Source organism: Phalacrocorax carbo, chromosome 22, assembly GCF_963921805.1.
Source record: "Phalacrocorax carbo chromosome 22, bPhaCar2.1, whole genome shotgun sequence".
In the NCBI taxonomy this organism is placed as follows: Eukaryota; Metazoa; Chordata; class Aves; order Suliformes; family Phalacrocoracidae; genus Phalacrocorax; species Phalacrocorax carbo.
In genome coordinates, this window is record NC_087534.1 from 3,660,028 (window position 1) to 3,682,289 (window position 22,262).

Sequence of the window (22,262 nt, forward strand, 5' to 3'; positions counted from 1 at the left end):
TAAATTAAAGCAACAACAATCAAATAACTGCTATGCAATTCACAACAAAGGAGTAAAAGCCCTCTGAATAAACTCTAGACTCAAAGCAGAGATAAATCAACATTTACATAGTATCTCTGCTTTGATGCTTTGGGTCACATTTTCAACTGATTGGTACCTTGGTATAATTCCAGAGAAATTTGTGGAATAAAGACAGTCACTCTGATGAGGATCTACTCCTGCTTTGTTCGGTCTGGTGTCTAAATTGTTGATCAATGTAAAGTATTCATCTGAAAATGCACTTGTACTTACGTTGCACCTGCAAGGCTTCAGTTCAGCTGATTGGCAGGGCGACTGCTCCTGAGCAGTGCCTCGGATCCCCGAATGGTGTGTGCTCAAGGATGATAAAGGCAACAGCTGAAAAATGCATTAATCAGTGGAACTGATTATAGAGCATACAGTTATATTCTGGCTGGGACTCCACTGCTGATACCCAAGTTTCAAAGGCTTGGAAGCTAAGAAAATGTGATGGCTTGGTTCTTTTGTTATGCCTTTGGTGTTATGTCGTTCTGGCTGGTCGCTGTGATTATGGTATGGGTGAGGGAGCTCTGATCCAGAAATGGTCCTTGTCCCCAGAGCGTTCATAACCACAGGTGTTCAGGGGAAAAGAGCAGGCGTCATTTACTTGGTTCCCGGGTGCCAGTCACCTGCTGTGTCAAGTTTTTGTTTCTTTTCATCATTCTGTCTTTGCTGCCTGAGCTGTGATGCTTGCTCTCCAGAAATGCGTTGTTTAACAGGGTTACACCTAGAATGGGATGAATCGTATTTGTTTGGCAAAAACGTTGTTTGAAACACATCATGCTATTTTTTTTATTAAAAGGCAAAGCAGAAGGCCTGCCTGGCCTTGGGGGACATGCGTTCACACGATGCTCTGAATCAGAATACGTTAGAGTGTACGTAAAGGGTACATCAGCCAAGCACATTACAGGAGACTTGCGCAGCTGAGATCTGGCTGGCCTGAAAAGTCCCTCCAGGGTGGGAAGAAAGAGGAAAACGAAAGGGGAGAGCCAACCCTGGCTGTATCTCACCAGGTCTGCAGACAGTCCACAGTGCAGCTGAAGAAGGTACAGCCGCTGCCAGGCACGGGCGAGGACAGCCTGGCAGGGCAGGGGAGCAAGCTGCATCGCGTGAGGCTTGTGTCAAGTGTCCTGCCCTGACACACGCTTCGTGTATCCTCTTGGGCAACTCACTGGAGGATTCACCTCACCCACCTTCAACCAGCTTAAACCCGGGTGCCAAGTTTGTTACCTGGCTGTATTTGCAGGCAATAGGAAGAGATCAGCACATCCCAGCCTAAAATGGGCGGACCGAACTGCCCTGCTGGCTCTCAGAGCATGCAGGAAGCCTGAGACTCAGCGCATAACTCAAGTGGCAAACCTCCCGTGAGGTTAATATTCATCTGTGCTGTCACTACTTTCTTAAACAAGTGCTGAGGTTCACGCAGAAGTATGTGATGAGGGAAGTATAGAAACTTGAGTAAAACTGGGCTCTGTTCTCAGTCAGGGCCTCTGGGCCCTGCTACAGTACAAAGAACCCATAATAATTGATTACTAGGTTAAAATCAGATTACTTGAAGAGCAGTAAAAAAGAAACAAACTTTGTCACGGAAGAATGCATATCCCTTTATTGCTACCGTTGGGGTTTTTCAATCCAAGTCTTGTAAAACTGTGAATTTTTAATATTTTCTTTTAGAAACCACAGCTCTTGGAGTCAGTGAATATACAAGAATTAAAAATAAAATAGCAAGTAGCTAGGTTTTTGGATGTGGAAGCTGGGGAGAAAATCCATAAGCACTGAAAACAAAAGAAGATAACTGAAAGCACCTAAACTCTTGGAGTTATGAAGCTCTTCTCATCATGTGTAATCTTTCTTATGGTGTTTGAAGGACTGGGAGCTTCAATGCAGTGTGAGGGTGTTGTGTGTTGGTGGAGATGAAGGTTTGTGTTCATGAATACATACAGTGTCCTTATCTGTCTACAATGAAAATAAGAGAGTAAAGTTTAGACCAATATTTCAGAGGTGCCAGGTGGTCGCAGATGCTCAGCCATAGGCACTGTTCAGGGCCTGGTTTTTGCGTCCTGCCTTTGGAGGCAGATCGCCCTGAAACTCAGGACACCTCAAAACTGAACCATCCGACATCATAAACTGCTTCTGGAAAAAATCAGCCATAATTCCTGAACTGCAAACTAATTCTGTGCTGTAATTTGTTTTGTTAGGCAGGGAAGGCACTAAAGCACGAATCATTTGTGAAATGTGATAGTGTGGGTGGATACCTCAAGGATGATGTTATCAGGTAAAACACAATACCAGCTGGTGTCCCCCAAACATCATTCAACACTGAATTGTCTCATGGAGCCCTTCGGGCTAGAAAGGCAGGAACCAGTCCAATGATGGTGAGGTTTATAGCAGAGGTTCAGATCTGGTTCTGTTCTCTCATCTTCACTGAGCAGCCTTGGATGAGTCATTTTAATGTCAATCCCCATGCCTCAGTTTCTCCTCCTGTGATAATAAATACCTTCAAAAGCAGGGAGTTAGGCGGGTGTAAAATGGAAGAATACTGAGCTCAGATCTTGGGTTTGTGGGTCCTAAAGAGCTAAAGTAACCCAAGAGGGACCAGAGACAGGCGAGTTCCCTGCGTATTTCCCAGGTAGCACCCGCCCCTGGAAGCTTTGTCTGGCTCCACGATGCTTTGGATTCAGCCTGCAAACCGTTCCAACTGGTTTCAGCTCCGCAGGAGTGTTGGGGTGGGGGATTCAAAGAGCTTGGCAGGGTTCTATCTCCCCGAGTGTCAGCGCAATGCGCATCGCCCCGGTCCCCACCCTCCTCCATCCCACCCGCGGGGATGCACCACACCTTCCCCGCTGTATGGCTAACCCATCTTCCTGGGTGGTGCTGAGCACCACTGGCTTGCTTCGGCCCTGAGGACTCTCAGCGCCCTTTTGGGAAACAGGACCCATTTCTCAAAGACGCTCATGATGGCCCCTTTTCTTTCCATGCCAGCCACCGCACATTTCTGCTCTGCGCTTACTAAATGCGGGTAGATGCCCCGTTGTGTGCATCCGTGCAAGGTCTCTGGCTGAGTGCGACGGGGTTAGCCTGTCTCACATGTGTGCCGCGCCGGCGCGTGCTTCCAGGAAAAGGAGGGGCTCGTGCACTGTCTTTGTGGGTGAAGCAGAGCTGAGGGACAGCTAGGAAACATCTAGCTGTGTGCTAAGTTAACGTACTGCACTACCCTGAGGCTGATCGTGCTGCTGAGATGCCCCTGGAGAGGCCAGCGACAGAGGCCACGTTGTTATCCAGCTGCCAGAGAATTTTGTCAATCCTGTAGCCAGTGCAGGTTGGGGTCCATGAGATCAGTGGTCTCCTAAGCCTTTGACGCCTGTGGATCAACACTGTATTGTACTTGGCATCTAGGCAGTGTTTTTCATCATTAGTCCGTGTGTTCATTATGTTTCTTTTTCTGTTTTGTTTTTTTTTTTGTTTGTTTTCCTGGTTTTGTCTCTGGATTTTTGCCTGACTCTGTGAATGGGCCTGTGACAGAATGCTTACTGGTGGCTGTACTGTCACATTGTCTTCGGATGTGCTTATTTATTAAACTTGCAAACGTAGGGTAAAATCAGAATTTAGCTGAGAAGTTTGGATTTAATAACGAGGCCGCTTTGTGGAGTAATGCTCTTCCTTGGCAAGGGGGCCTGGTTTGCAGGCTAAAATCTCTACCCCGGAAAGCAGTCATGGTAAATATTGCTCTTCATCAGTCCCGCTCTCACGATTGCAGTGTTGAGCCTTCCCCATATTACTGATAAGAGGCTCTTGGGGAACGTCAGGGCTATTTCAGCAGGGAGGTGAGTGTGATGCACAAGGCCAGAGCTAATGAAAGCCCCCGTGTGAACTGCCTCTGGAGTCCTGCAGGCCAGGGTCTTTATTCTGCGGCTTTGGATTCCCGCTGCTGGTTGCCATAGATTCTCTGCTCCTCTGACAATGTGATGTTTCGCTGTAGCCATCAGCATCTGGCATGGCTAATATTTAGGTTGGAGGCCTAATCAGTTATAGGGGAGAGAACAAAGACAAGCAACACAAAGCCTAATGGCCGGCAAAACCACCCACTGAAACCCAACAAAAGGCAAGAGGAATACAAGCATTTCTTTCCTGCTTGGCTGATCTCCCCACCTAGACCCTTTGGGCATATTCTCCTGTTTCAGCATAGCCCTAAGTGTTTATTCATAATCAGGAGGCCGCTGTTATGGTAGACTTGGCAGATAAATAGGGGAAACAGAGATTGGGTGGGATGGAGCGGGGAAAGGGGGCTGGTACCACCTTGTGTCAAATTCTAAACTGTTTGGAAACAAATAGACTGCTCCCTTCCCAAAATCATGCACTGCTTTGCACATGACCCCGAGGCTCCAGCGGGGTGAGTCTGTGCACACAAGAAGGGAGGCTGCTGGTCCCACGTGTTTGTGTTTCACTAACCGGTCCTCATTTGTCTGAGCCGCTGCGCCAAGGCGGCTGCCTGTAAAAGGAAAGTTTGTTCTGCCAAACAGAGAGCAGACAGTTTGCAGTGGCCAAACATGGCACAGCCACACGGACGGGGCATCACAGGGAGTGATGAAAGTAGAGTTCACGTGTGTTTGGGTCTGGATTTGGTTGTGCCTTTCCTGCATCTCTACTTCACGCAGACTGCTAATGCTGAGTTGGAAGTACGCTGTAGAAGCAAACTGAAATGATGGTATGCTGTGGCTGCATGATCTGAAATGCATCTGATGTCAAGAGGGTGCCGCTAAACGTGTCATCGTATCTGCTTATTTCCTCAAATGACCCCCTTTCTTCAGGTATTGGTTGGCCCTGTTGATTTTTCTGGAATAGGGTCAGAGCAGAACAGACCTCTCTGAAAAAGTAAGATGGGATGGACTCTGCATTACATCTCATCTGTAGAGCTGTCCTAGCTGCAGAGTTCTACCTGAGCTGGTTCACCTGGCTCCGCTCAAATATATCTCAGCGACTATTAGGGATTGTATAAAGTCTGGAAAAGAAACAAGATGGAATGAATGCGCAATCCCCATCATGCCACCTTTGTCCAAGTCCTCAGCTGGGTGAATCAGTGCAAGAACACTGGGACCAATGCAAACTTGTATTCATCATAAACTGGACACAGCTGCAAGTGGTTGAGACCTCAAGCCCCCTCCTCAACTCTCCTCTGCCTACAGATTGCAGACCAGGTGATAAAATGCTAAAACAGCAGCTGCTCATGCCTACAGTGGTTGTGTCGTGCCAAAGTGACGAGGCAGGGAGGCAGAACAGAGTCATACAACGAGGAGTGCTTCAGTTGAGGGCGCGGGTGAGAGAGAAGAAAGCTCCAAAGCATTTCTCCTTGTAACTTCTGTGCTTTTTTTAAGCTCCTGAATGCTTTGTTGCTCCATCTTACCATGGTGTGTTTATCTATGTTGATTACAAGTGATAGGAGCTGAGTCTCACCCTGAGAGCAAGCTCTGTTGCTGCCTATTCTTCCTTGAGAAGATCGGATTGAGAACGGGTGAGGATTCCTGTCCAGACAGGACTGAACAGCCCATCGCCAAGTCGACAGCAGTGAAATCTGAGTCATGCTGATTGCTTGCCTTGGAGACAGCAGCGGCACTGAAGGGGAGGGAGAGCTGCGTGAGAAATGCTAAAGACAACGAAACTCGCAAAACACCTGGTGAAGTTTCATGCGCGGGGTGAAACCGGTGTTAGCGCATCACCCCGACATGCGAGCGAGAATTGGAGCAAGCTCAGCACCTCTGTTATACCAGCGCGTGATGGGAGCTGGTGGTGGCCAGAACCGTAACATGGAAGCAGCTACTCTCTGTACCAACCTGAGCTCAGGCGCCTGCCGCCACGCGAGCATAGAAACCAGTGGGAATTGGGTGCCTCAGGCCATTAGCAGAGCTGTTACCAGTTTCTCTGCTGTGCAGCTCAGATGTGGAAGGACTCTGTGTGGAAGCAACATATTCTTTAATAAAAAGGTGACAAGGACAGCAGAAGCAGCCCTTGATGGCCCCTGTGCCGCTCTGGGAGAGACTGTGCATCATTATAGGGCTGCCACCCTGCTCGACCAAGGAGAGCTCTTGAGTTTGATCCAGGGGCATCACCAAAACTATCCATGCAAGGTTTTTATGTGTATTCCCTGTTGGAGACATGGCAGTGTGAGAGGTTGGTGCATGTGCAAGAGTGAAGCTGTCTTAGCTGAGCTGCCAGGAAGGATGGACCAACACCTTTTACCCCATCCAAGGTCCACCTCCGCACCCTTCCAGTTTCCAGCCCAGGAGCATCCATGGAGCACCCGGTTTTTCACCCTGTCAGCATGGGCAGCTCACACCAAACGGGCTGGCAGTATCTGTCATGGTTAGCAATAATTGGGAGTTTCAGAGATGCCAGATTCCTTTCAAGAGGAATTGCTGTTCTCCAAATGATTCACTTAAATAAGCGAATAAGCCCAGGACTTATTATAAACTTATGGAGTGTAGCTTAATGGAAAAAACATATTCCTTATAAAAATGCCATTAAAATGTAGCATTCATTACCTAAATTCCTGTAGATTTTCTTTGCCTTTCTATAAAAAAGGCAGCAATTGAAAGGTTCTGCTCTTGGCAACTTTGGAGATTAAAGAAGTCTGTCTTCTAATTTTCTCTAAACTTCTTCCACAAATAAAAACCAGTCTGCCCTTCCAGGAAGTTTCCATTTTGATGAAGAAGTAATTTTTGTCCACAAAGCTTGTTTTTTATGATGAATAGTGTGAGCTGTTGTGGTGACACCATATGCACGTGGCTGAAAGACGTGACAGGAGTACGGCCACTGATTCACCCTCTCCTCTGAGCGGGGTGAACCCGCAGCGTGGAGCACTCAGGGAATTCACGGAGGTGCTTCTGTGCTGGCTGCCAGTACGATTTGCTGGAGGAAAAGGAAAGATGACCAATGTTTGGGTAATTAAGTGTCTGACAGTTTATTAACATAAGATGGAGAGACCTGGAGAAAGTGCCAGAAGAGACGACAGGCAGGGCATTATTTTGGTATGTTGCTTCTCAGCTCACGTAGTCCCATGAGCCTCACCTTTGTCAGGAATTTTTTAGTGGAAGGGAGGGTGTTGTGATCTGCCTGTCTACCTCCCTCTAAGTAAAGTCATATGCACATTATTTAAAAAACCCCCAAACCCTAAGACAGATTGGAACTACATTTAAAAACCATGAATTAACAGCACATTAAAGTGATGGGGTTCGGTTTCATCTGGGTAGGTCAAGGTCTCTGAACTCTGAGTGATCACTTACATTTGTGGGCTGCACTGGCCTTTAGCTCCAAATTCAAGGAAAAATTTTGAGAAGTTTCCCAATCCTGTTGCATTCAAGTTACTGACCAACATCCCACCTTGACAGTGCGTGATCGGGCTGGCTGGTAGCGTGCGCTTGCCGAGGTAGGAGCAGTTGCAGATGATGTTGTGGTGTTTTGCAGCCCTGGGGCAGGAGGAGGGAAGCAGAGGTACCTCTGCCTCTCTGCACGGTCCCACCAGAGAGACTCTGGCCTAGTTTTGTGCATAGCTACAGGCAGAAGAATTGGTAATCCTGAAGACTCTGGGAGTTAAGGACTAGGAAAGCATCCCTTCTGCATTCCAGCAGTGCCTTTGGGAAACCCTTCCTGTGTTCAGCTGGGTGGCATGGAAATTGCTGTGGAAAATTAGTATCCTTCATTCCGTTTCTTCTGTCTGGCTCAGTTTTAGATCTGTGCGTCTGATGAAGAATGACACCATGAACTTCCAGAAATTCCCTTATACCAATGAAGATGAAGCCTGGAAAACCTACCTAGAGAATCCCTTGACCGCAGCCACCAAAGCTATGATGAGGGTGAATGGAGATGATGACAGCGTGGCTGCTCTGAGCCTCCTCTATGATTACTACATGGTTCGTTCCTATTGGGGCTGGGTGTCTTGGGGGTACTTTGTTCCAGAGGAGAAGCGTGAAGGTAAAATAAGTGCTCAGCCATCTTAGGAGGGCACCCATCTCCTGATCTGTCCCTGTTGTTTATGCAATGAACCTCATAACACCCCAGGCGTAGAGTGCCACTATTATCCCTAGTGCCCAGATGGTAAACTGAGGTACAAAACACCATTATACTCTGGAGGGAACCCAGGGCAGGGTGAGAAACTGAACCTGGGTGTCTTGAGTCTCAGCCTGGTGGCTTTTTTTTTCCCATGACAGCTTTCATATAAGAAACAGGAATTCTTTGAGAGACATGGAGCTGGAATAGCTAGGTGCATCTTTATTATTCTACTGTTGCTGTAGGATGAGGCTTCAAGAAATGTGTATATGATTTCGCCCTAATTGAAACCAACAGGAGCAATGTTCCCATTCACTTGGGTGCTTTTGAAAGTCCTTCCCAGAACAAAATGTTGTGGCTTGCCTAAGGTTACCTTGGGGAATCCATGGCAGAACCAGCAAGAGAGCCCAGGTCTCCTGTGTCCTCGCCCGGTGTTTATTATTCAGCCAGTGTTTTATCTATAAGACTTCACTTGATGCACAGACAAGGCTAATTTTGCCTCTGTTTTCCATTAATAAAATCTAACAATAAACAAATTCTTTGTTCTGCCTTGTTCTAGGTCCCAAAGGAAAAGAGGATTCTTCCATCTGGTATGATGGGACGCAATGAAATAGGAAAGAGGTTAGCTTCATTTTTTGCTCTCTATAGCTGTCTAATTCTCCTGCAGCTGCTTGCATGCATGATGGGCCTCTTAGCTTGCATAAAATAGACATCAAAGCACAGTGTTATTACCAACAACAGTGGAGGTTATTAACCCTGAGACATATATTAAAATTCTTTAGGCCAGGTCCCAAGCAGGTATAAATTGAGCTACACCCATTTACACAACTGAGGATCTGTCTAGCTGTGTTCAGAGGAGTTGCGCTCATTTGCAGCAGCTGAAGAATTTGTCTGTATTTCCTACTGTGTGACAGTTGGAAAGGGGAAGGGGATTAAGCATTGGCAGCAAGAAGGGAGCAATGACCAAGTCCTCTTCCATTCACTAGGCCGATAAATATTTCTGTTCCACTTGCTTCCAGTCTCCCAGGATTCTCTTCCAGTGACTCCCATTTGTCCTTTGAGGTTTTCAGATAATTAACTATTAAATTAATGGCTCATTTGCCATCATGAGTTCAGTTCCCCTTCCTGGATGCTATGTACTTTGGCAACCTTTTCTGTTTTTAACTACTTGACAGAATAAGCCTCTTGAACGATACTTCATTCCTTCTTCTTAAGTAAGCTGAGTTAGGCTGTTTTCTCCTCTCTGAAAGGCCACTGCATTCTGGACGGTGGTATGTGTTTTATTAACTACAGAAATTTCAGCACACAGATGAAGGTGAAGCCCTCGAAGCAGAGCGGGTGGGAGCCACTCGTTCAGCTTTACTTCCCTTGGGGGTAGCTCACGCAAGCGGTGTGCGGGTTGCGAATGTTGGGGTTGGCTTGTTTTCTGAGCATGGTCACAGGGGCAATAAGCCACCTTTTCCCAGCTCAGCTAGAGCAGAGTCACCGCTGCAGAAGGGACCAGTTCTTGGGATGCCGCAGAAAGGGATGGTTTCCGTGTGCAAGAGGAGTGCATTTTTGTATGTGTCTTTATTGCTTGATAGTTCCTATACTTAGTCTTTTCTGCTCTGAAGCCTGGGCCATACACATCACTTCCAATACTGCAGCCCTGTCAATTTTTCACTGATCTCATGTTCTCTGGGAGTTTTGCTTCCCAAGCTCCTAGAGTTTGTGAATTTGGTCAAGAATCAGCCTTCCTTTAAAATAAAAGTCAACCCAAAACCAACAAAACCCAATCCCCCCCCCCCCAAAAAAGACTTTAAAAAAATCAGCTTTCAATGTCAATGAGCCTTAAAAAGACTAAGATGGAAAGACCACACAGCAGTTATCTTTCCTATCGTTCCTGCTGCTCTGAGTGTTTAATAGCCCAAATAAAGAAATAATGGATGTAGGCCCTGGCTGCAGCCCCAAACCATGTCTAAAACATATTCTCTGATTTCGTGTGATCATCCCTTATCTGCTGAGCACCTCTGGCTCTTGCTGATTGCACTGAGAGGTATGGGTGGAGATCACCCACAGGCCTGTCAGATCTCCCATATCAAGCAGGAGATGTACACAGCTGACTCAAGGTCACCTGGCAGCTAGCCTGTGCAGTTTGCTTCCCAGCAGCACATCAAGGCACTTGCTTCTTGCTGTGACAACTTGCTGGGATTGTCCACCCTCTGCCCTGGTTTGAGACAGGACCCTTTCTCCACCAGGCACTGCCACGGAATGGAGTACGACCCAGACATCGCATCCTTTGATGGCTCAGCCCATCTCATGAAGCTATTGTCTGAAAATGTCTCCATGACCCAAGAATATTGTGAGCCACAGAAGAAGAACGGCTTAAGTCTTGAAGGCGTCCCTACTCCTCACAAGCCAGCCATGCTTCCACCAGGCACTAGCAAGCTGGATGCCACCCCAGACAACTACATGGTCCCTCCAGGGGATGTATACGACAACACCTCATTGAACTCCCTCTTCGAGAGCATCCCCGTAGCCCCACCGCAGCAGAGGTGGCAGCCAGACAGCACTTTCAAAGAGGACCCCCAGGAGGTCAGAGCCGTTAGTGGGTTGCATGTTGGCCGTGCAGCCCAGGGGGTGCGGCATGCGGCTGTCTCTAGTCTGGGGTTTGCTCATGCTGGAATCAGTGGGAGCTTTGCTTTTGCATTAGAAGCTTGATGCCATTCCCACTGAGTTGTTGGGGTTTTTACATTGCTTTTGGAAGTAGGATAAGGCTTTGAAATGAGGGTCCATGTTTTATCTGTGGCCTCTGTTGTCATGGCTGGGAGAGGTGGATGGACAAAGCAATGAAAGATTCTACTTCTGACTGTTTTGTTTCCACTTGTCTACAGTCGCTACTCTTCAGTGATATCCTCAAACCCCAGCCAGAGCCACCTTGTCCTGAGAGTTATGCTACGGACGGTGTTAAGAGGTAAGTGCCAGTCCATGGTCTCTGGGTTTCCAGTGCCCTTGGCTGTGGCCCTTTCCTGGGGAAAGACCGCATCCCTTCCCTCAACCCAGTGCCAGTCTTGACAGTGACCCTTGCAAACTTACAGATGTCATGCTTTTGCAGAGACAGGTTGTGTTCCCCTGGTGTCTTAGGGGCAAGTTGCTGTTCTGTGACTTTAGACACAAAGCAGTGATGAATGTTAGTGTTTGTAGTCGGAAGCAGGGATTAGGGTTTGAAATGTTTTGCTGAAAAGGAGTCAAACCCAATCTTAAATTCGAGTTACTAGACGGAGTTGTGCCAGTTCATGTTTTTAGCTGGAGAGGTGTGTGGTTCAGACTGTATTCTGTTGGCCAAACTGGTGTAAATCCAGTGCTTCCACTGCTCTGATCTGATCACCTGACCTGCAGGAGGGGAGATGTGGCACCGAGGACTTCCATGGTTTGCTCTGCGTTACAGCCCCTTCCTGGGGAGCACTGCTTGGTTCCCGTGCTACAGATAGATCCAGGTGGCTGAACCATCTTTCCACAAGCTACTTGAAATGGGGTAAATGACAGAGAAAATGAAGATGACAGTTGATGAGGGTGATAAGGAGCCTCCTCCTAATCTAAGGTTTAGGTCCTTGCTTTGGGTTTAGCGCTGTTAGTCAACCTTGATTTTAGAAGGTGCCACTGCCTCTTATTCCTAAAACGGGAGAGATTTCTACCTCCTTTCCACCACTCTCTCAGGCAAAGCTTTCCTGCTCTAGATACCACATCAAATCTCCGAGTAGGTAACATTATTTCACCTCCCACTTTTTATTTGCCTCCTGAGTCACCTGACTCCGTGACTCAGCTGTCAGACGTGGGGATTTTCACACAGACAGCAGCTCGCGTTCATGAGCGAGAGGCTTTCTGTTCGCTGTTGTTTTGTGCGCTAAAGTTCTCTGGCTCTCCTGGCTATAGATAAGAGGAGTTGCCAAGCCTATCTTCAGAGATGGCATCACAGGGGAGGTGGCGCAGGAAAAAGAGAGGGGTTAGTGACTAAATAGGAATACGATGATCTTCAACTCCAGGGCACTTGAAGATTCTGTGTGAAGGCTTGTGTGCAGGTGGTAGCTTGCACAGATTCCTCACAAAAGAGCTCGAGCTAGCCTCATGGTTTGAATGCTTATAGGTGCAGGGCTTCTTGAAAATCAGGCTCTTCTTTTCAAATTCCCTTGTCAACAGTGACACCTTCTTCTGTGTAACACTACAAATCTTTTTTGTGAGGACTAAAGTTGCTGCCCACCAGATGGAGAGTTTGACAAGCTGGGCTTTTAAAGCCATTTTTAAAAACCGGGATAAACAAGCAGATTTCAGTGTCCTGCAGGTCCTCCTATTTCTCAGGGCCCATTAGGACCCAGTTTGCCTGGGTCAGCCATTTATGGGTGTGAACTTGCAGACAGGAATCTGAGTTTAGCATGTTCAAAAAGTCTCATCACAGGTACCTATTTTTGTTTGTCTTGGTTTAGGCTTTTGATTGTGCAATAGTCCTGTAGCCGTCCACACAGAGATACTGGTTACAATAATGTACAGGGTTTCTGAAGTCAAAACCAAAGGGTAAAATGAGGATATCTGAGAGCTGCTGCTCCCCTGGGTGTTGGGGAGGACCAGTAGGTGCTGTGCTGGGAAGTGCTCAATCACATCTGTAGGGGCGTATGAGATGGGGAATAGGGCAGAGTCTCCTGTGTGTACAGTGTCTGTGACCTGTAGGGATGGAGACTTGCATGTCTCCTGTCTTGCTTTTGGAGTGAAACAGCAGCGTGTGCTTATTCATCATTCTCTCTTTGTTCCATACAAGTGACTTTGAATACACTCTGGGGTCACCCAAAGCCATTCACATCAAATCTGGGGACTCTCCCATGGCCTACCTCAACAAAGGACAGTTCTATCCCATCACGCTGCGGACAGCTGGAGACAGCAAATGTTTACACTTGTCCTCAAATAAAGTGAAGGTAAGAGACAAGCTGACAATTTTGCTGACACATGCTGTAATCAGACATCCAGCAATTGTACTGGCCTGGGAACAGAGCTGGGCATGAAGAGTAATGGCTTTGTGGCTCATGTTGGCTTAAAGCGATGAATGGGATGGATTCACTCATAGCAAGCTAATCCTCTGATGCACAGCAACAACCTTCATGTTACCTGGCAGTTGAAACTTTTCACAGTTAGGTCAGGGATGCACAAAGGCCTCCCCAGCCGATGGCTGGCTGGGGGCCTTTGTGGGAAGACTTCGGAGCTAGAGAGAGGTTCCTTGTCTTGCTCCTGGGATGTGTGGCCAGGCCTCAGAGCCACCCTCGAGACTAAGCTGAGCTTGAATTCCCAGCAAAGAACCCTGGTCCTCCAATCCTGAGTGGTATTTAGGGGCTAGATTTTGGATATCTCAAGACTTACAGGATTCCTGAAACTGAGAATGTCTAGAAAAAGACCTTTTAGGCTGTCCCAGACTAAATACTTGCTGCAGTACTGCTAACATTCCTCCAGCGCAGGATCCTTGTATGCCTTGGAGTCGGTGGGAACTCATGGGCAGTGCAATTAGGGGGCAGACAGGGCATCTTGGTTTTGCTCCTGGCTCTGTCACTCACTGCCTGCATGACCGTGTTCAAGTCCCTTCCCTTGTCTGCCTCAGTTTCCCCAGCAGTAAAACATTAACAATGACACTAAGCTGCCCTTGGCTGGCGCGTGGATGCACTGGATGGAAAGGGCAATGAGGGCACCAGGCATTAGCCTGCTGTGTGTACTAACATGGATATCCTCACTGTGTTACAGAGTGTTGTGATGATTGTTTTTGACAACGAAAAGATCCCGACGGAGCAGCTCAAGTTCTGGAAGCACTGGCATTCCCGCCAGCCCACAGCCAAGCAGAGAGTCATTGACGTTGGTATGAGCGGGGCTGTCTGACTGCGATGGCTGGGTGGGGATGATAACTTCTAGCACCATTTTACTGCATTTCCAATACACAGTAACACAGCTGAAGCTCCAGAATCTGGCCTGGAGGAAAGTGGGGAGGAGCAGGCTGATCTGCTGGCTTCAGATCCTTTCTGGCTGAGGAGCTCTTGTGGGTTTAAGATGGTGTTTGCCAAGAGTAGGGACGTGCACTAGGAACCCAAGATACATCAAAGAGCTTCGGTCAGAGAGAGACAGAAAATGCTATTTTGGCTCTTACCCACGTGACCTATGGCCTCTTGGAGTCTGGGAATCTGGGCCAGAAAAGGCTTTGGTACCGCTTGTCCTTCTCCACTACCACCACACAGGCTTTACAGTGTTTTATGCTGGGCCAGAGGAAGGTTGTGTTTGTCCAGCTGAGCACCTGGCGGCTTAGAGCGAGACACAGTTGTTTGAATTTAGAAACAATTCACGTTGCCTTAGCATAGCATCACCACTCAAATAGCAGTCATCAGCCAAAATCCTTGAGTCATTTCTGGCCTACCCCTTACATATGTACACTAAGGTTTATCCAGTGGTATTGAGGACAGCCTCTGTTATATTACAAGGTTTCTTTTAGCCTTGGAGTCAGTGAGAAGCAGGCTTTTGCGGGGTGGAAAACCTAGGGAATGTAACCCGTTTTGCAGCCAGAGTATAAACGTCTTCTCCATTGCATTTCAGCTGACTGTAAAGAAAACTTCAACACAGTGCAGAACATCGAGGAGTTAGCCTACAACGCACTGTCCTTCGTGTGGAACATCCACGAAGAAGCAAAGGTACAAACTGCTTGTAGAAGGGATATGGGAAGCCTTGGTCCACAGCAAAACGGTAGGCTCCTTTCTGATGGCCCAGGTTTGCTCCCCCCCACTCCTCAGCTGAAAGACAGAGAGAGTTTCAAATCCAAACAATTCCATTCCAGTGGCCCCAGGTAGTGTTTGTCTGCCAGGACAGTGAGGAAGGACACCATGCTTCTCTGTGTGTTTAAGCATTGCCATTAGCTAATAAACACTCTGGGTACACCTGAGACTGGCTCAGAGATGTTTTTTTAGTGCTGATGGATAACTCTGAAGAAAGCCTTTTGCAGCAGGCAGCCTAGATCAGGGCTCTACTCACATGTAGGTGAAGCCTATTTAAATAAACCACAGCTTAGGGAACAAAGACCCTCCTTTCAAGGCAGCGTTTCGGTGCAGAAATGACTGACCACCCTTCTGTGGCTTGTGTGATGCGGAAGGGAGCCAGGCAGGTCACAAGATCCCTTTTGACCTTAAAATCTGTAAAGCTTATATCAACACCTTTCCAGCTCTGCTGTCTCTTCTGCATCTCTTCAGAGTTTCTTGCTAACACTTTGTATCTAGTGTGGATTGAGAGTAGTATATAAAAAAAAGATGAAGTAACTAAGAAAAAAAAGTAAAGCATAAATACCCTATCTCTCTGAATCTGGAAGCTTGGGAAAACTCTGGTTTGCTTTGGGATTCTTTTAGCCCAAAGGCGACCTTGGTCTTTTACAACCCAAGAGGTTAACAAATGTCTTCAAGGCAAAGCTGTCAGAAATGGAAATATGTCAGGTATGTGGCAAGCCCTCAGGGGCACCTCAGCAAAACTGGGTTTAACTCTTAGGAGAAACTCCGTACATGCACTGGCCTGGGGCAGGTAAAGGTGAGACTTCAGAGAGCTGCGAGGGCTGGGAGCCGCGACAGGAGGGGTCAGGTATTTGGGTCGTCTGTAGCACCTGTTACTTCTCTTCTTGCAATTAAACTTCACACCACAGTTAAGTAGTTTTTTTTCTATATATAGGTACTGACTAGATCTGACATTAGGTTTCAGGGCTGAAATCCTCAGCCAAAGCCCTGCTGATGGAGCTGTGGGAGCTTCACCAGCTGCAAATGTGTCCCCAGAGTCCAGGGGAAATTCCAAGGTCACACAAAGGAGCTGGTAATTTGGAGAAACAATGTGGATCATGTTTGTGCTCAGCTTTTCGTCAAAAGCTCCCACTGGAGGTAACTCCATCCTAAAAGAGGAGGAGTAGGATAAAGGAGGCCAGTGTGTGATGAATATTTATTTGACTAGCAGCAATGATTTGTAATTCCTGAAGCTGTAGTCTAGTCCTCCTCCCTTCCTCGGGGACATTGCTGTCTGAGGGTCCCGTGTTCAAATGAAAGATCAGAAATATCAGTGAGAACATCCCCAGGCAGACTTTGCATCTTGTCTGACGCTTGCCTGAGCTGATGGAGTGGAGTGCCTAAGGGTTAATAGAGAGACGGGGAGCTGCAATAGGTGTGGGGAAACTGTGGCTAGGAAGGACTGGTGGGTGCGCTCAGGTGGGAAACCAACAGCTCATGCGCTTGGCTGATGCTGGGAGGGTTGGAAGGATGTCTCAGGAGCTGCTTTCGTCCCTACCCACTGTTCTCATTGCCGTCTGAGAATTGTTTTCAGAGCCAACAAGCTGTATCAATCTCTGTTCCTATTTGCAGGTATTTATTGGGGTGAATTGCCTGAGCACTGACTTCTCCTCCCAGAAAGGAGTGAAAGGTGTCCCGCTCAACCTCCAGATAGACACTTATGACTACGGCAATGGAACCAGCCAGCTGGTGCACCGCGCCGTCTGCCAGATCAAGATATTCTGTGATAAGGTAGAACATTGCTTTTCCACCAGGAATTTTAAACCAGTGGTGAGTGACTCCAGGAGAAAAAACAGAAAGGTTGTGAGAGTCTAGAACAGCCTAGAGGTCAGGGCTGAGGAACAGAGAGGGTTAGTCCCCTCCGGTGAGTGCGACAGGACAGCAGGGATGTGTCTGCACTGCTGAGGCCTTTGTAGAACAGAGTCATTAGAAAGTTTTTCCCGTATCAGACCTACATGGGATTGTGCCTCATAATAAACTCTATTTTTGACAAGTTTTTAAATAGCAGAAGACATGAGAACCTCCTTAAGAGGTTCTTCTCCAGCCTCAGATATCTTCCCATGGAAAAATTTCTCACAGTGATTTTTGTCTGCATTTCTCATTTTTATAAGTAAATTTTCTTTTCATTTTTTAATTTATAAGGATCAGAAACTTCTGGACAGCCTGTGGAAGGCCTCTGAGATGGGCGTTTTTTAATAAAGACTCCCTTTACCTTAATGTGCTTATCTCCCAGAGGTCATCAGTAAACCCTCTCTTGCCAATGTTAGAACTGCCATTGTCCTAATTTTTGCCTTATCTTCCCCACAGGGAGCCGAGAGGAAAATGCGAGATGATGAAAGGAAACAGTTCAGAAGGAAAGGAAAATGCCTGGACTCCAATAACAATGGTCAGTGCTAGTGTTTGTTACCTGATCCAAAGCGTGTTGAAATCCATGTAGGCTTGTCCGTTAACTTCCACAGGATCTGGCCCTGGGTACTGCCAAGCCTGATGAAATCAGCACCTTTCAGAAATAACTTGTCAGTCAGGTCCTTGCCTGGTCTCCTACCAAGACTCTGAAAGCCCTTTATTAATACTAACCAACCTTTCTGAATTGTCTTGGGGTCTTGGCAGGGAGCCTTCCCCGGGGGAGATGGCCCTGGGCAAGCCCTGAACACCTGGTTCTGCAGGGTCCCCTCTTTTTTCTAATATTTCTGTTGGGAGACCTTGGGCAGGCGCTTTCCTCACTCTGCATGTAGTTGCCTCTTAAACTGCCATGTGAACTGAGATGAACTGGACTTTCCATCTGTAGGTCTGAAAGGCTGTTTGCTCTCTGGCTTCAGAGGGAATGAAATCACGTTCCTGAGGCCAGAGACTGACCTCGAAACCCAGCCAGTCCTGTTTATCCCCAACGTCCATTTTTCAAACCTGCAGAGGTGTGGCACGGTAAGTCCCTTCAGAAAACAACCAACCTGTTGCCCTCATCCATCACCCCCATCATTTCCAAACTGATCAGTCCCCAGACATGACTTATGTTATGTAAAAAACCAAAACCAAACCACAATCCTTCTGTGGAAATGTGGTGAACTTGAAGACGTAGCTGTCAGGAGTGGCCTAGGTAGTCATGCAACAGTGATGGGCAAGATAACCTTTCCAGGTTCCTTCCAGCCAGATATTCCTGTGGTTTACAGGTATCACCTGCAGCTTCCAAAGAGCACTGGAGCGGTAGCAAAGAATATCAGCAGAAAGTAAACTATAGAAAAATGCGACCTTTCAGTCCCTGCGCGTGTGGGATATGTCTTGCTTGTCCTCTGCCCTTCTCTGTCCCTTGAGCCCCCAAAAACCGAAACCCAGCGTCCTTCAGAGCTCATCAGTTTTCCTTCAAGGAACAACTGTCTCGGTTTGTCAAACAGCAGGGAAAAGCCATCTGTGACAAAACTGTAGCGTCCTATTGCAGTGGCTGCTGTACTGAAGCATCAGCATCAAAAACAGGGACTAGAAGAATCTGGTTTACAACCAAAGAACTCGCTGAGAAACTTGGTCCTTGGTCCCAAGCAGGTTATGAGATTTGACCTGCTTTTGGGTCTAGCTAGATATGTGTTCCAGAAGGTCTCTTATAAACTGAGGAGGAGAATCTAGATAGGTTCTTTATATCAGGTTTCATTTAATCTAAGAAACACACACAGATGTTTGGGTTTAATTGCATAGGAAAAGTGATGGCCTGGGAGGAGGGAAATCATGTTTAAAATGTGCCCATGTTGCACATGGGCAGCTTCGCTGGCTCACTGTGATACTGTGCAAACTAAAAGATCGATGTTTCCTTTCCATTTCAAGGTGCTCCCTCCTGCTGTTCCCAACTCTGCAAACAGGTAAGGAGGCAGCAGTTTGTATTTCCCACCCATCAGCTGCTCTGTTTCTTCGGGTATGTCATGGTTGTTTGATATCCGTAGGCAGTATATATCTACAGGTGCAAAATAACGCAGCATAGCGTCTCCCTGATGCCCTTGAGTGTCAAAGTACACGTTACATTTTGGCCTAGAGTGGACTCAAGGGATGCGGAAACACAGACGCTTTTCTTTCCCCGTCAGTGAGCCACTCCAGCGTGAGTCTGGTCCATGGCTGTCCTGCTGTTCTTATTGAGACAATGTTTGAAAGAAGGGGAAAAAAATGATTACAGAGCTGTCACTGAAGGGTTCCAGTAACCAGAGGCAGATGCTGCTAGAAAATAAACTGGAATGAAGTAGAAATCACACTTGAAATGTGTCTAGAATGGGGAGAAGCAGTGTTTACCCAAGGCTTGATCCATTGTCCAGTGACATCAATAGAGAAACAATGATGTGAAGGTGCAAAGGGCCTTTGTTTATGATGTGACACCAAAACCGCTGCCTGCACTCGCTGCTGTCCCTGTATGCGTTAGGCAGGAAGCTGCAGCTCTGATAGACGCTCTGCTGCCGTAATTACAAAACCAATATTTAATTGCTGGATGTTTGTTGGAGTAATTGGTTGTTCAATCAAGAGTTCATTTGCTGGAATTGTTTTGTTCGCTGCTATTGTTCTGTCCTCTTGAGAGTATTGTATTCCTTTTGCTTAGGCTGCCCTTAAAACGCAGTGGTGCCTCATTCACAGATGAGTTTGACCCGATACCTCCAAAGCAAACCAAGGAAGAAGATCCTCAGAGAGGTAAACCCTGGGATGGGAACCCTTCCTGAATGTAGCGTCTCATTGATTCGCGTAACCTTGGATCGTGAATTACGTGAGGCCACATCACTGAGAATACGCTGCGAAGAGCCCTGATTCAGTGCTGTGCTTTATTTCTTTCAGTCTTGTTGTACGTGCGGAGGGAATCAGAGGAAGTGTTTGATGCTCTCATGTTGAAGACACCAGATCTCCAGGGCCTCAGAACAGCTGTAAGTGTTACCAAAAAACTGCAGCACGGGTACAACTGCAGATAAAAGGGCAATGGCATTTGGTGTATAGGAAGCTGAATTACTGTAAGACCATTTATATCTCATGTCTGCTTTCTCTTGAGACGGGAAATGGAAATTGTGAGGAGCAAGTGAATTCTACCCACAGCTGCTGGCGTGAGCTCTGTGTTGTTAGTGCTGCAGTGGGGAATAACAGTCCTCATGGCAAGATGTGTTGTTCAGATCATAATATCAATCCCCTCTTACAGCAACACATTCATATTTTCCATTGTAAAACACCCTTTCTGTTCTCAAGGCTGTAGATGTACAACCTGAAGCCAGTTCTGGCCTCATGCTGGAATTCCCTGTGTTGTGTTTGAGGAGCACACAGACATATTTCTGTGATGATTATCAGCAGCATCTCTGATAACCCACCCCTCTTTGGAGATTGCTGGGAAGGAAACAAACAATAAACCTCCCAGATTTGGGGTGGCTTTATGGCTGCACTTTAAGCTCTGTTGGTTTTACAAACTTTTAAAAATAGAGAGTTTGAAAAATGTCAGCACAGAGGATTCTTTGCCATCTTCTGCCTCCCCCATCCCTCACCACAGGGTCAAAAAGCTCTACAGAAAAAGCTTGTGAAAAAGCTACAAAACCGTCATCCTAAGTCCGTAACTGTACTTGCCTAGGAGAGGCCCGCCGGAAAGCTTCGCAGATCACCTAAACCTAAGCAAAAGCTGCAGTCAGATGCATCCACAGTCAAACACTTTCTGTAGTTTCTCTCCCCTTCGGATGCATCAGCAAAGGGAAAGCTCAGCGCTCTCTGTGCCCAGCAGGTTGAAGCATCAGGCCCCAAATGGGCCTGGGAATGAGAGCAAGAAAATGAAGATTATTCCCCTAAGTTCCTGGCCTGGCAGTAGCTGTCAGAAAGAGAAGCAAGGCCAAGCTGCAGCCTGCCCACCTGCCCACTGCAAGACACAGACATGTTCAAATCGTCCTGTTCAGATCAGTGCTTCGGCCCTTTTCTCTTGAGAAAAAGGGAGGGGGAACCCTTTGCTCCTGAATACCCCCGTCTCAGTGTTATCTTTGACTTTTATCATGGGAATTTCATTTTACAAGTACAAAGAATTGCCATGTTTTCTTTCACAGATTTCAGAAAAATATGGGCTTCCTGAAGAAAGCATTTATAAAGTCTACAAAAAATGCAAAAGAGGGTAAGCTAATCTCTCATCTGCTTTTATGCTCTGCCTCTAAAGCCCCATTCTCTCTGGTACCCTGACATAGGCTGAAATAGCGTTTTAACAAGATAATAAAAAGTAAAGCCATGAGAGTCTGTGCTATTTGGAGCGTATAAACCACGGATCTTTCTGGGCTTTAAAGATTTGGGATAATGCTTGTTTGTATTATATTTGTTTGGAGTGTAAAGTCTCCCAAGGAAAGGAAGTTGGATGAAGGAGGAATTGTTTGGGTAGTTTAATAGGTCATCCTTTGTGTCTCAGTCTAAAAGCCTGAGGTTATGGAGAACTTATCTTACTGCCATCAGAGAGGTATAAATGTTTGCTTCTCCGGACCAAGTGCCTAAATGTCCCTGGCTCAGAAAGAGACTGTACTGGCTAAATAAGAGCACGGGCAGCCCCGGTGGACAGGGCAGGAGATCTGAACGGGGAGTGTCTGTTCCCAGCTTTGCCAACCCATCCCCAGACCAGGGAGGTCAGCAGGAAACTTCACACTCGCTTTGGGAGGTGATGGATCAGGCCCTCCTGGGCACTGGTGGCTCTTGTGCAGCCCCGTGCAGGTCCCACCTGAGACACACTGTCGGGCGCTGCTGGGAGACAGGCAGAGCTCTACAGGGGCTGACAGGTGAGGTTTGCAGTAGATGGGAAATGGTTTCTCAAGTGATTTCGACACTGCGTTTATTAGTGACTGATCCATGTGGATCTCCCCCGTGGCTGAGAGGGAACGGTGCTAGTTTGTGTGAGCTGAGGACCAGCCGCTGAGTCTTCCGTGGAGGGCAGCGGCCTTGACGTGGAGCCAAGCTCTACTTTCAGAAATGTTTTCTGGACTAAGAACTCCCTCTGGGTTGTCCCCATCGCTGGCAGCGAGTTCTCCCTTCAGCTGATGGAGGGGGAACGACTCATAAACTCCCAAGCTTATTTTCATAAAGCTAAACCCAGAGCCTTTCTTGCAGAGCGAGGGAGATATAATCAGGCTTTGCAAGCTGCAGTGACTGCCTGGGAGATGAACTCATTGTTGTTGCTGGCCCTGGTCCCGAGTTTGAGCATGGGGAGAGACAGGCAGAAAAGCAAGGCTGATGGCAGCCCTGCCGTTCTCGCTAGCACGGCCCCCCGACGGGCTCCTCTGCGTAACGAACCAGGGGAGCGGAGTCCTTGGGAGCTGAGGGTTAGCCCAAAGCTCTGCTTCTGCATTTGCTTTCTGGTGACAGTGAGATGAGAAAGTCCTAAAGCCCCTCGGA

The 22,262-nt window shown here is 47.3% G+C and overlaps 1 protein-coding gene across 1 annotated transcript in view; it reads left to right on the top strand.

Annotated features, from left to right (window-relative positions):
- Positions 1–22,262, top strand: part of GRHL3 (grainyhead like transcription factor 3) — a 68,272-nt gene that overhangs the window by 42,010 nt on the left and 4,000 nt on the right. Inside the window, exons 4-17 of the mRNA XM_064471518.1 lie at positions 7,775–7,961; positions 8,657–8,718; positions 10,335–10,671; positions 10,971–11,050; positions 12,887–13,040; positions 13,855–13,966; positions 14,692–14,786; positions 16,482–16,640; positions 17,217–17,295; positions 17,698–17,831; positions 18,720–18,754; positions 19,477–19,565; positions 19,707–19,792; positions 20,939–21,003. Coding sequence (XP_064327588.1) covers positions 7,775–7,961; positions 8,657–8,718; positions 10,335–10,671; positions 10,971–11,050; positions 12,887–13,040; positions 13,855–13,966; positions 14,692–14,786; positions 16,482–16,640; positions 17,217–17,295; positions 17,698–17,831; positions 18,720–18,754; positions 19,477–19,565; positions 19,707–19,792; positions 20,939–21,003 — 1,674 coding nt within the window. The remainder of the gene's footprint in view (positions 1–7,774; positions 7,962–8,656; positions 8,719–10,334; positions 10,672–10,970; positions 11,051–12,886; positions 13,041–13,854; positions 13,967–14,691; positions 14,787–16,481; positions 16,641–17,216; positions 17,296–17,697; positions 17,832–18,719; positions 18,755–19,476; positions 19,566–19,706; positions 19,793–20,938; positions 21,004–22,262) is intronic.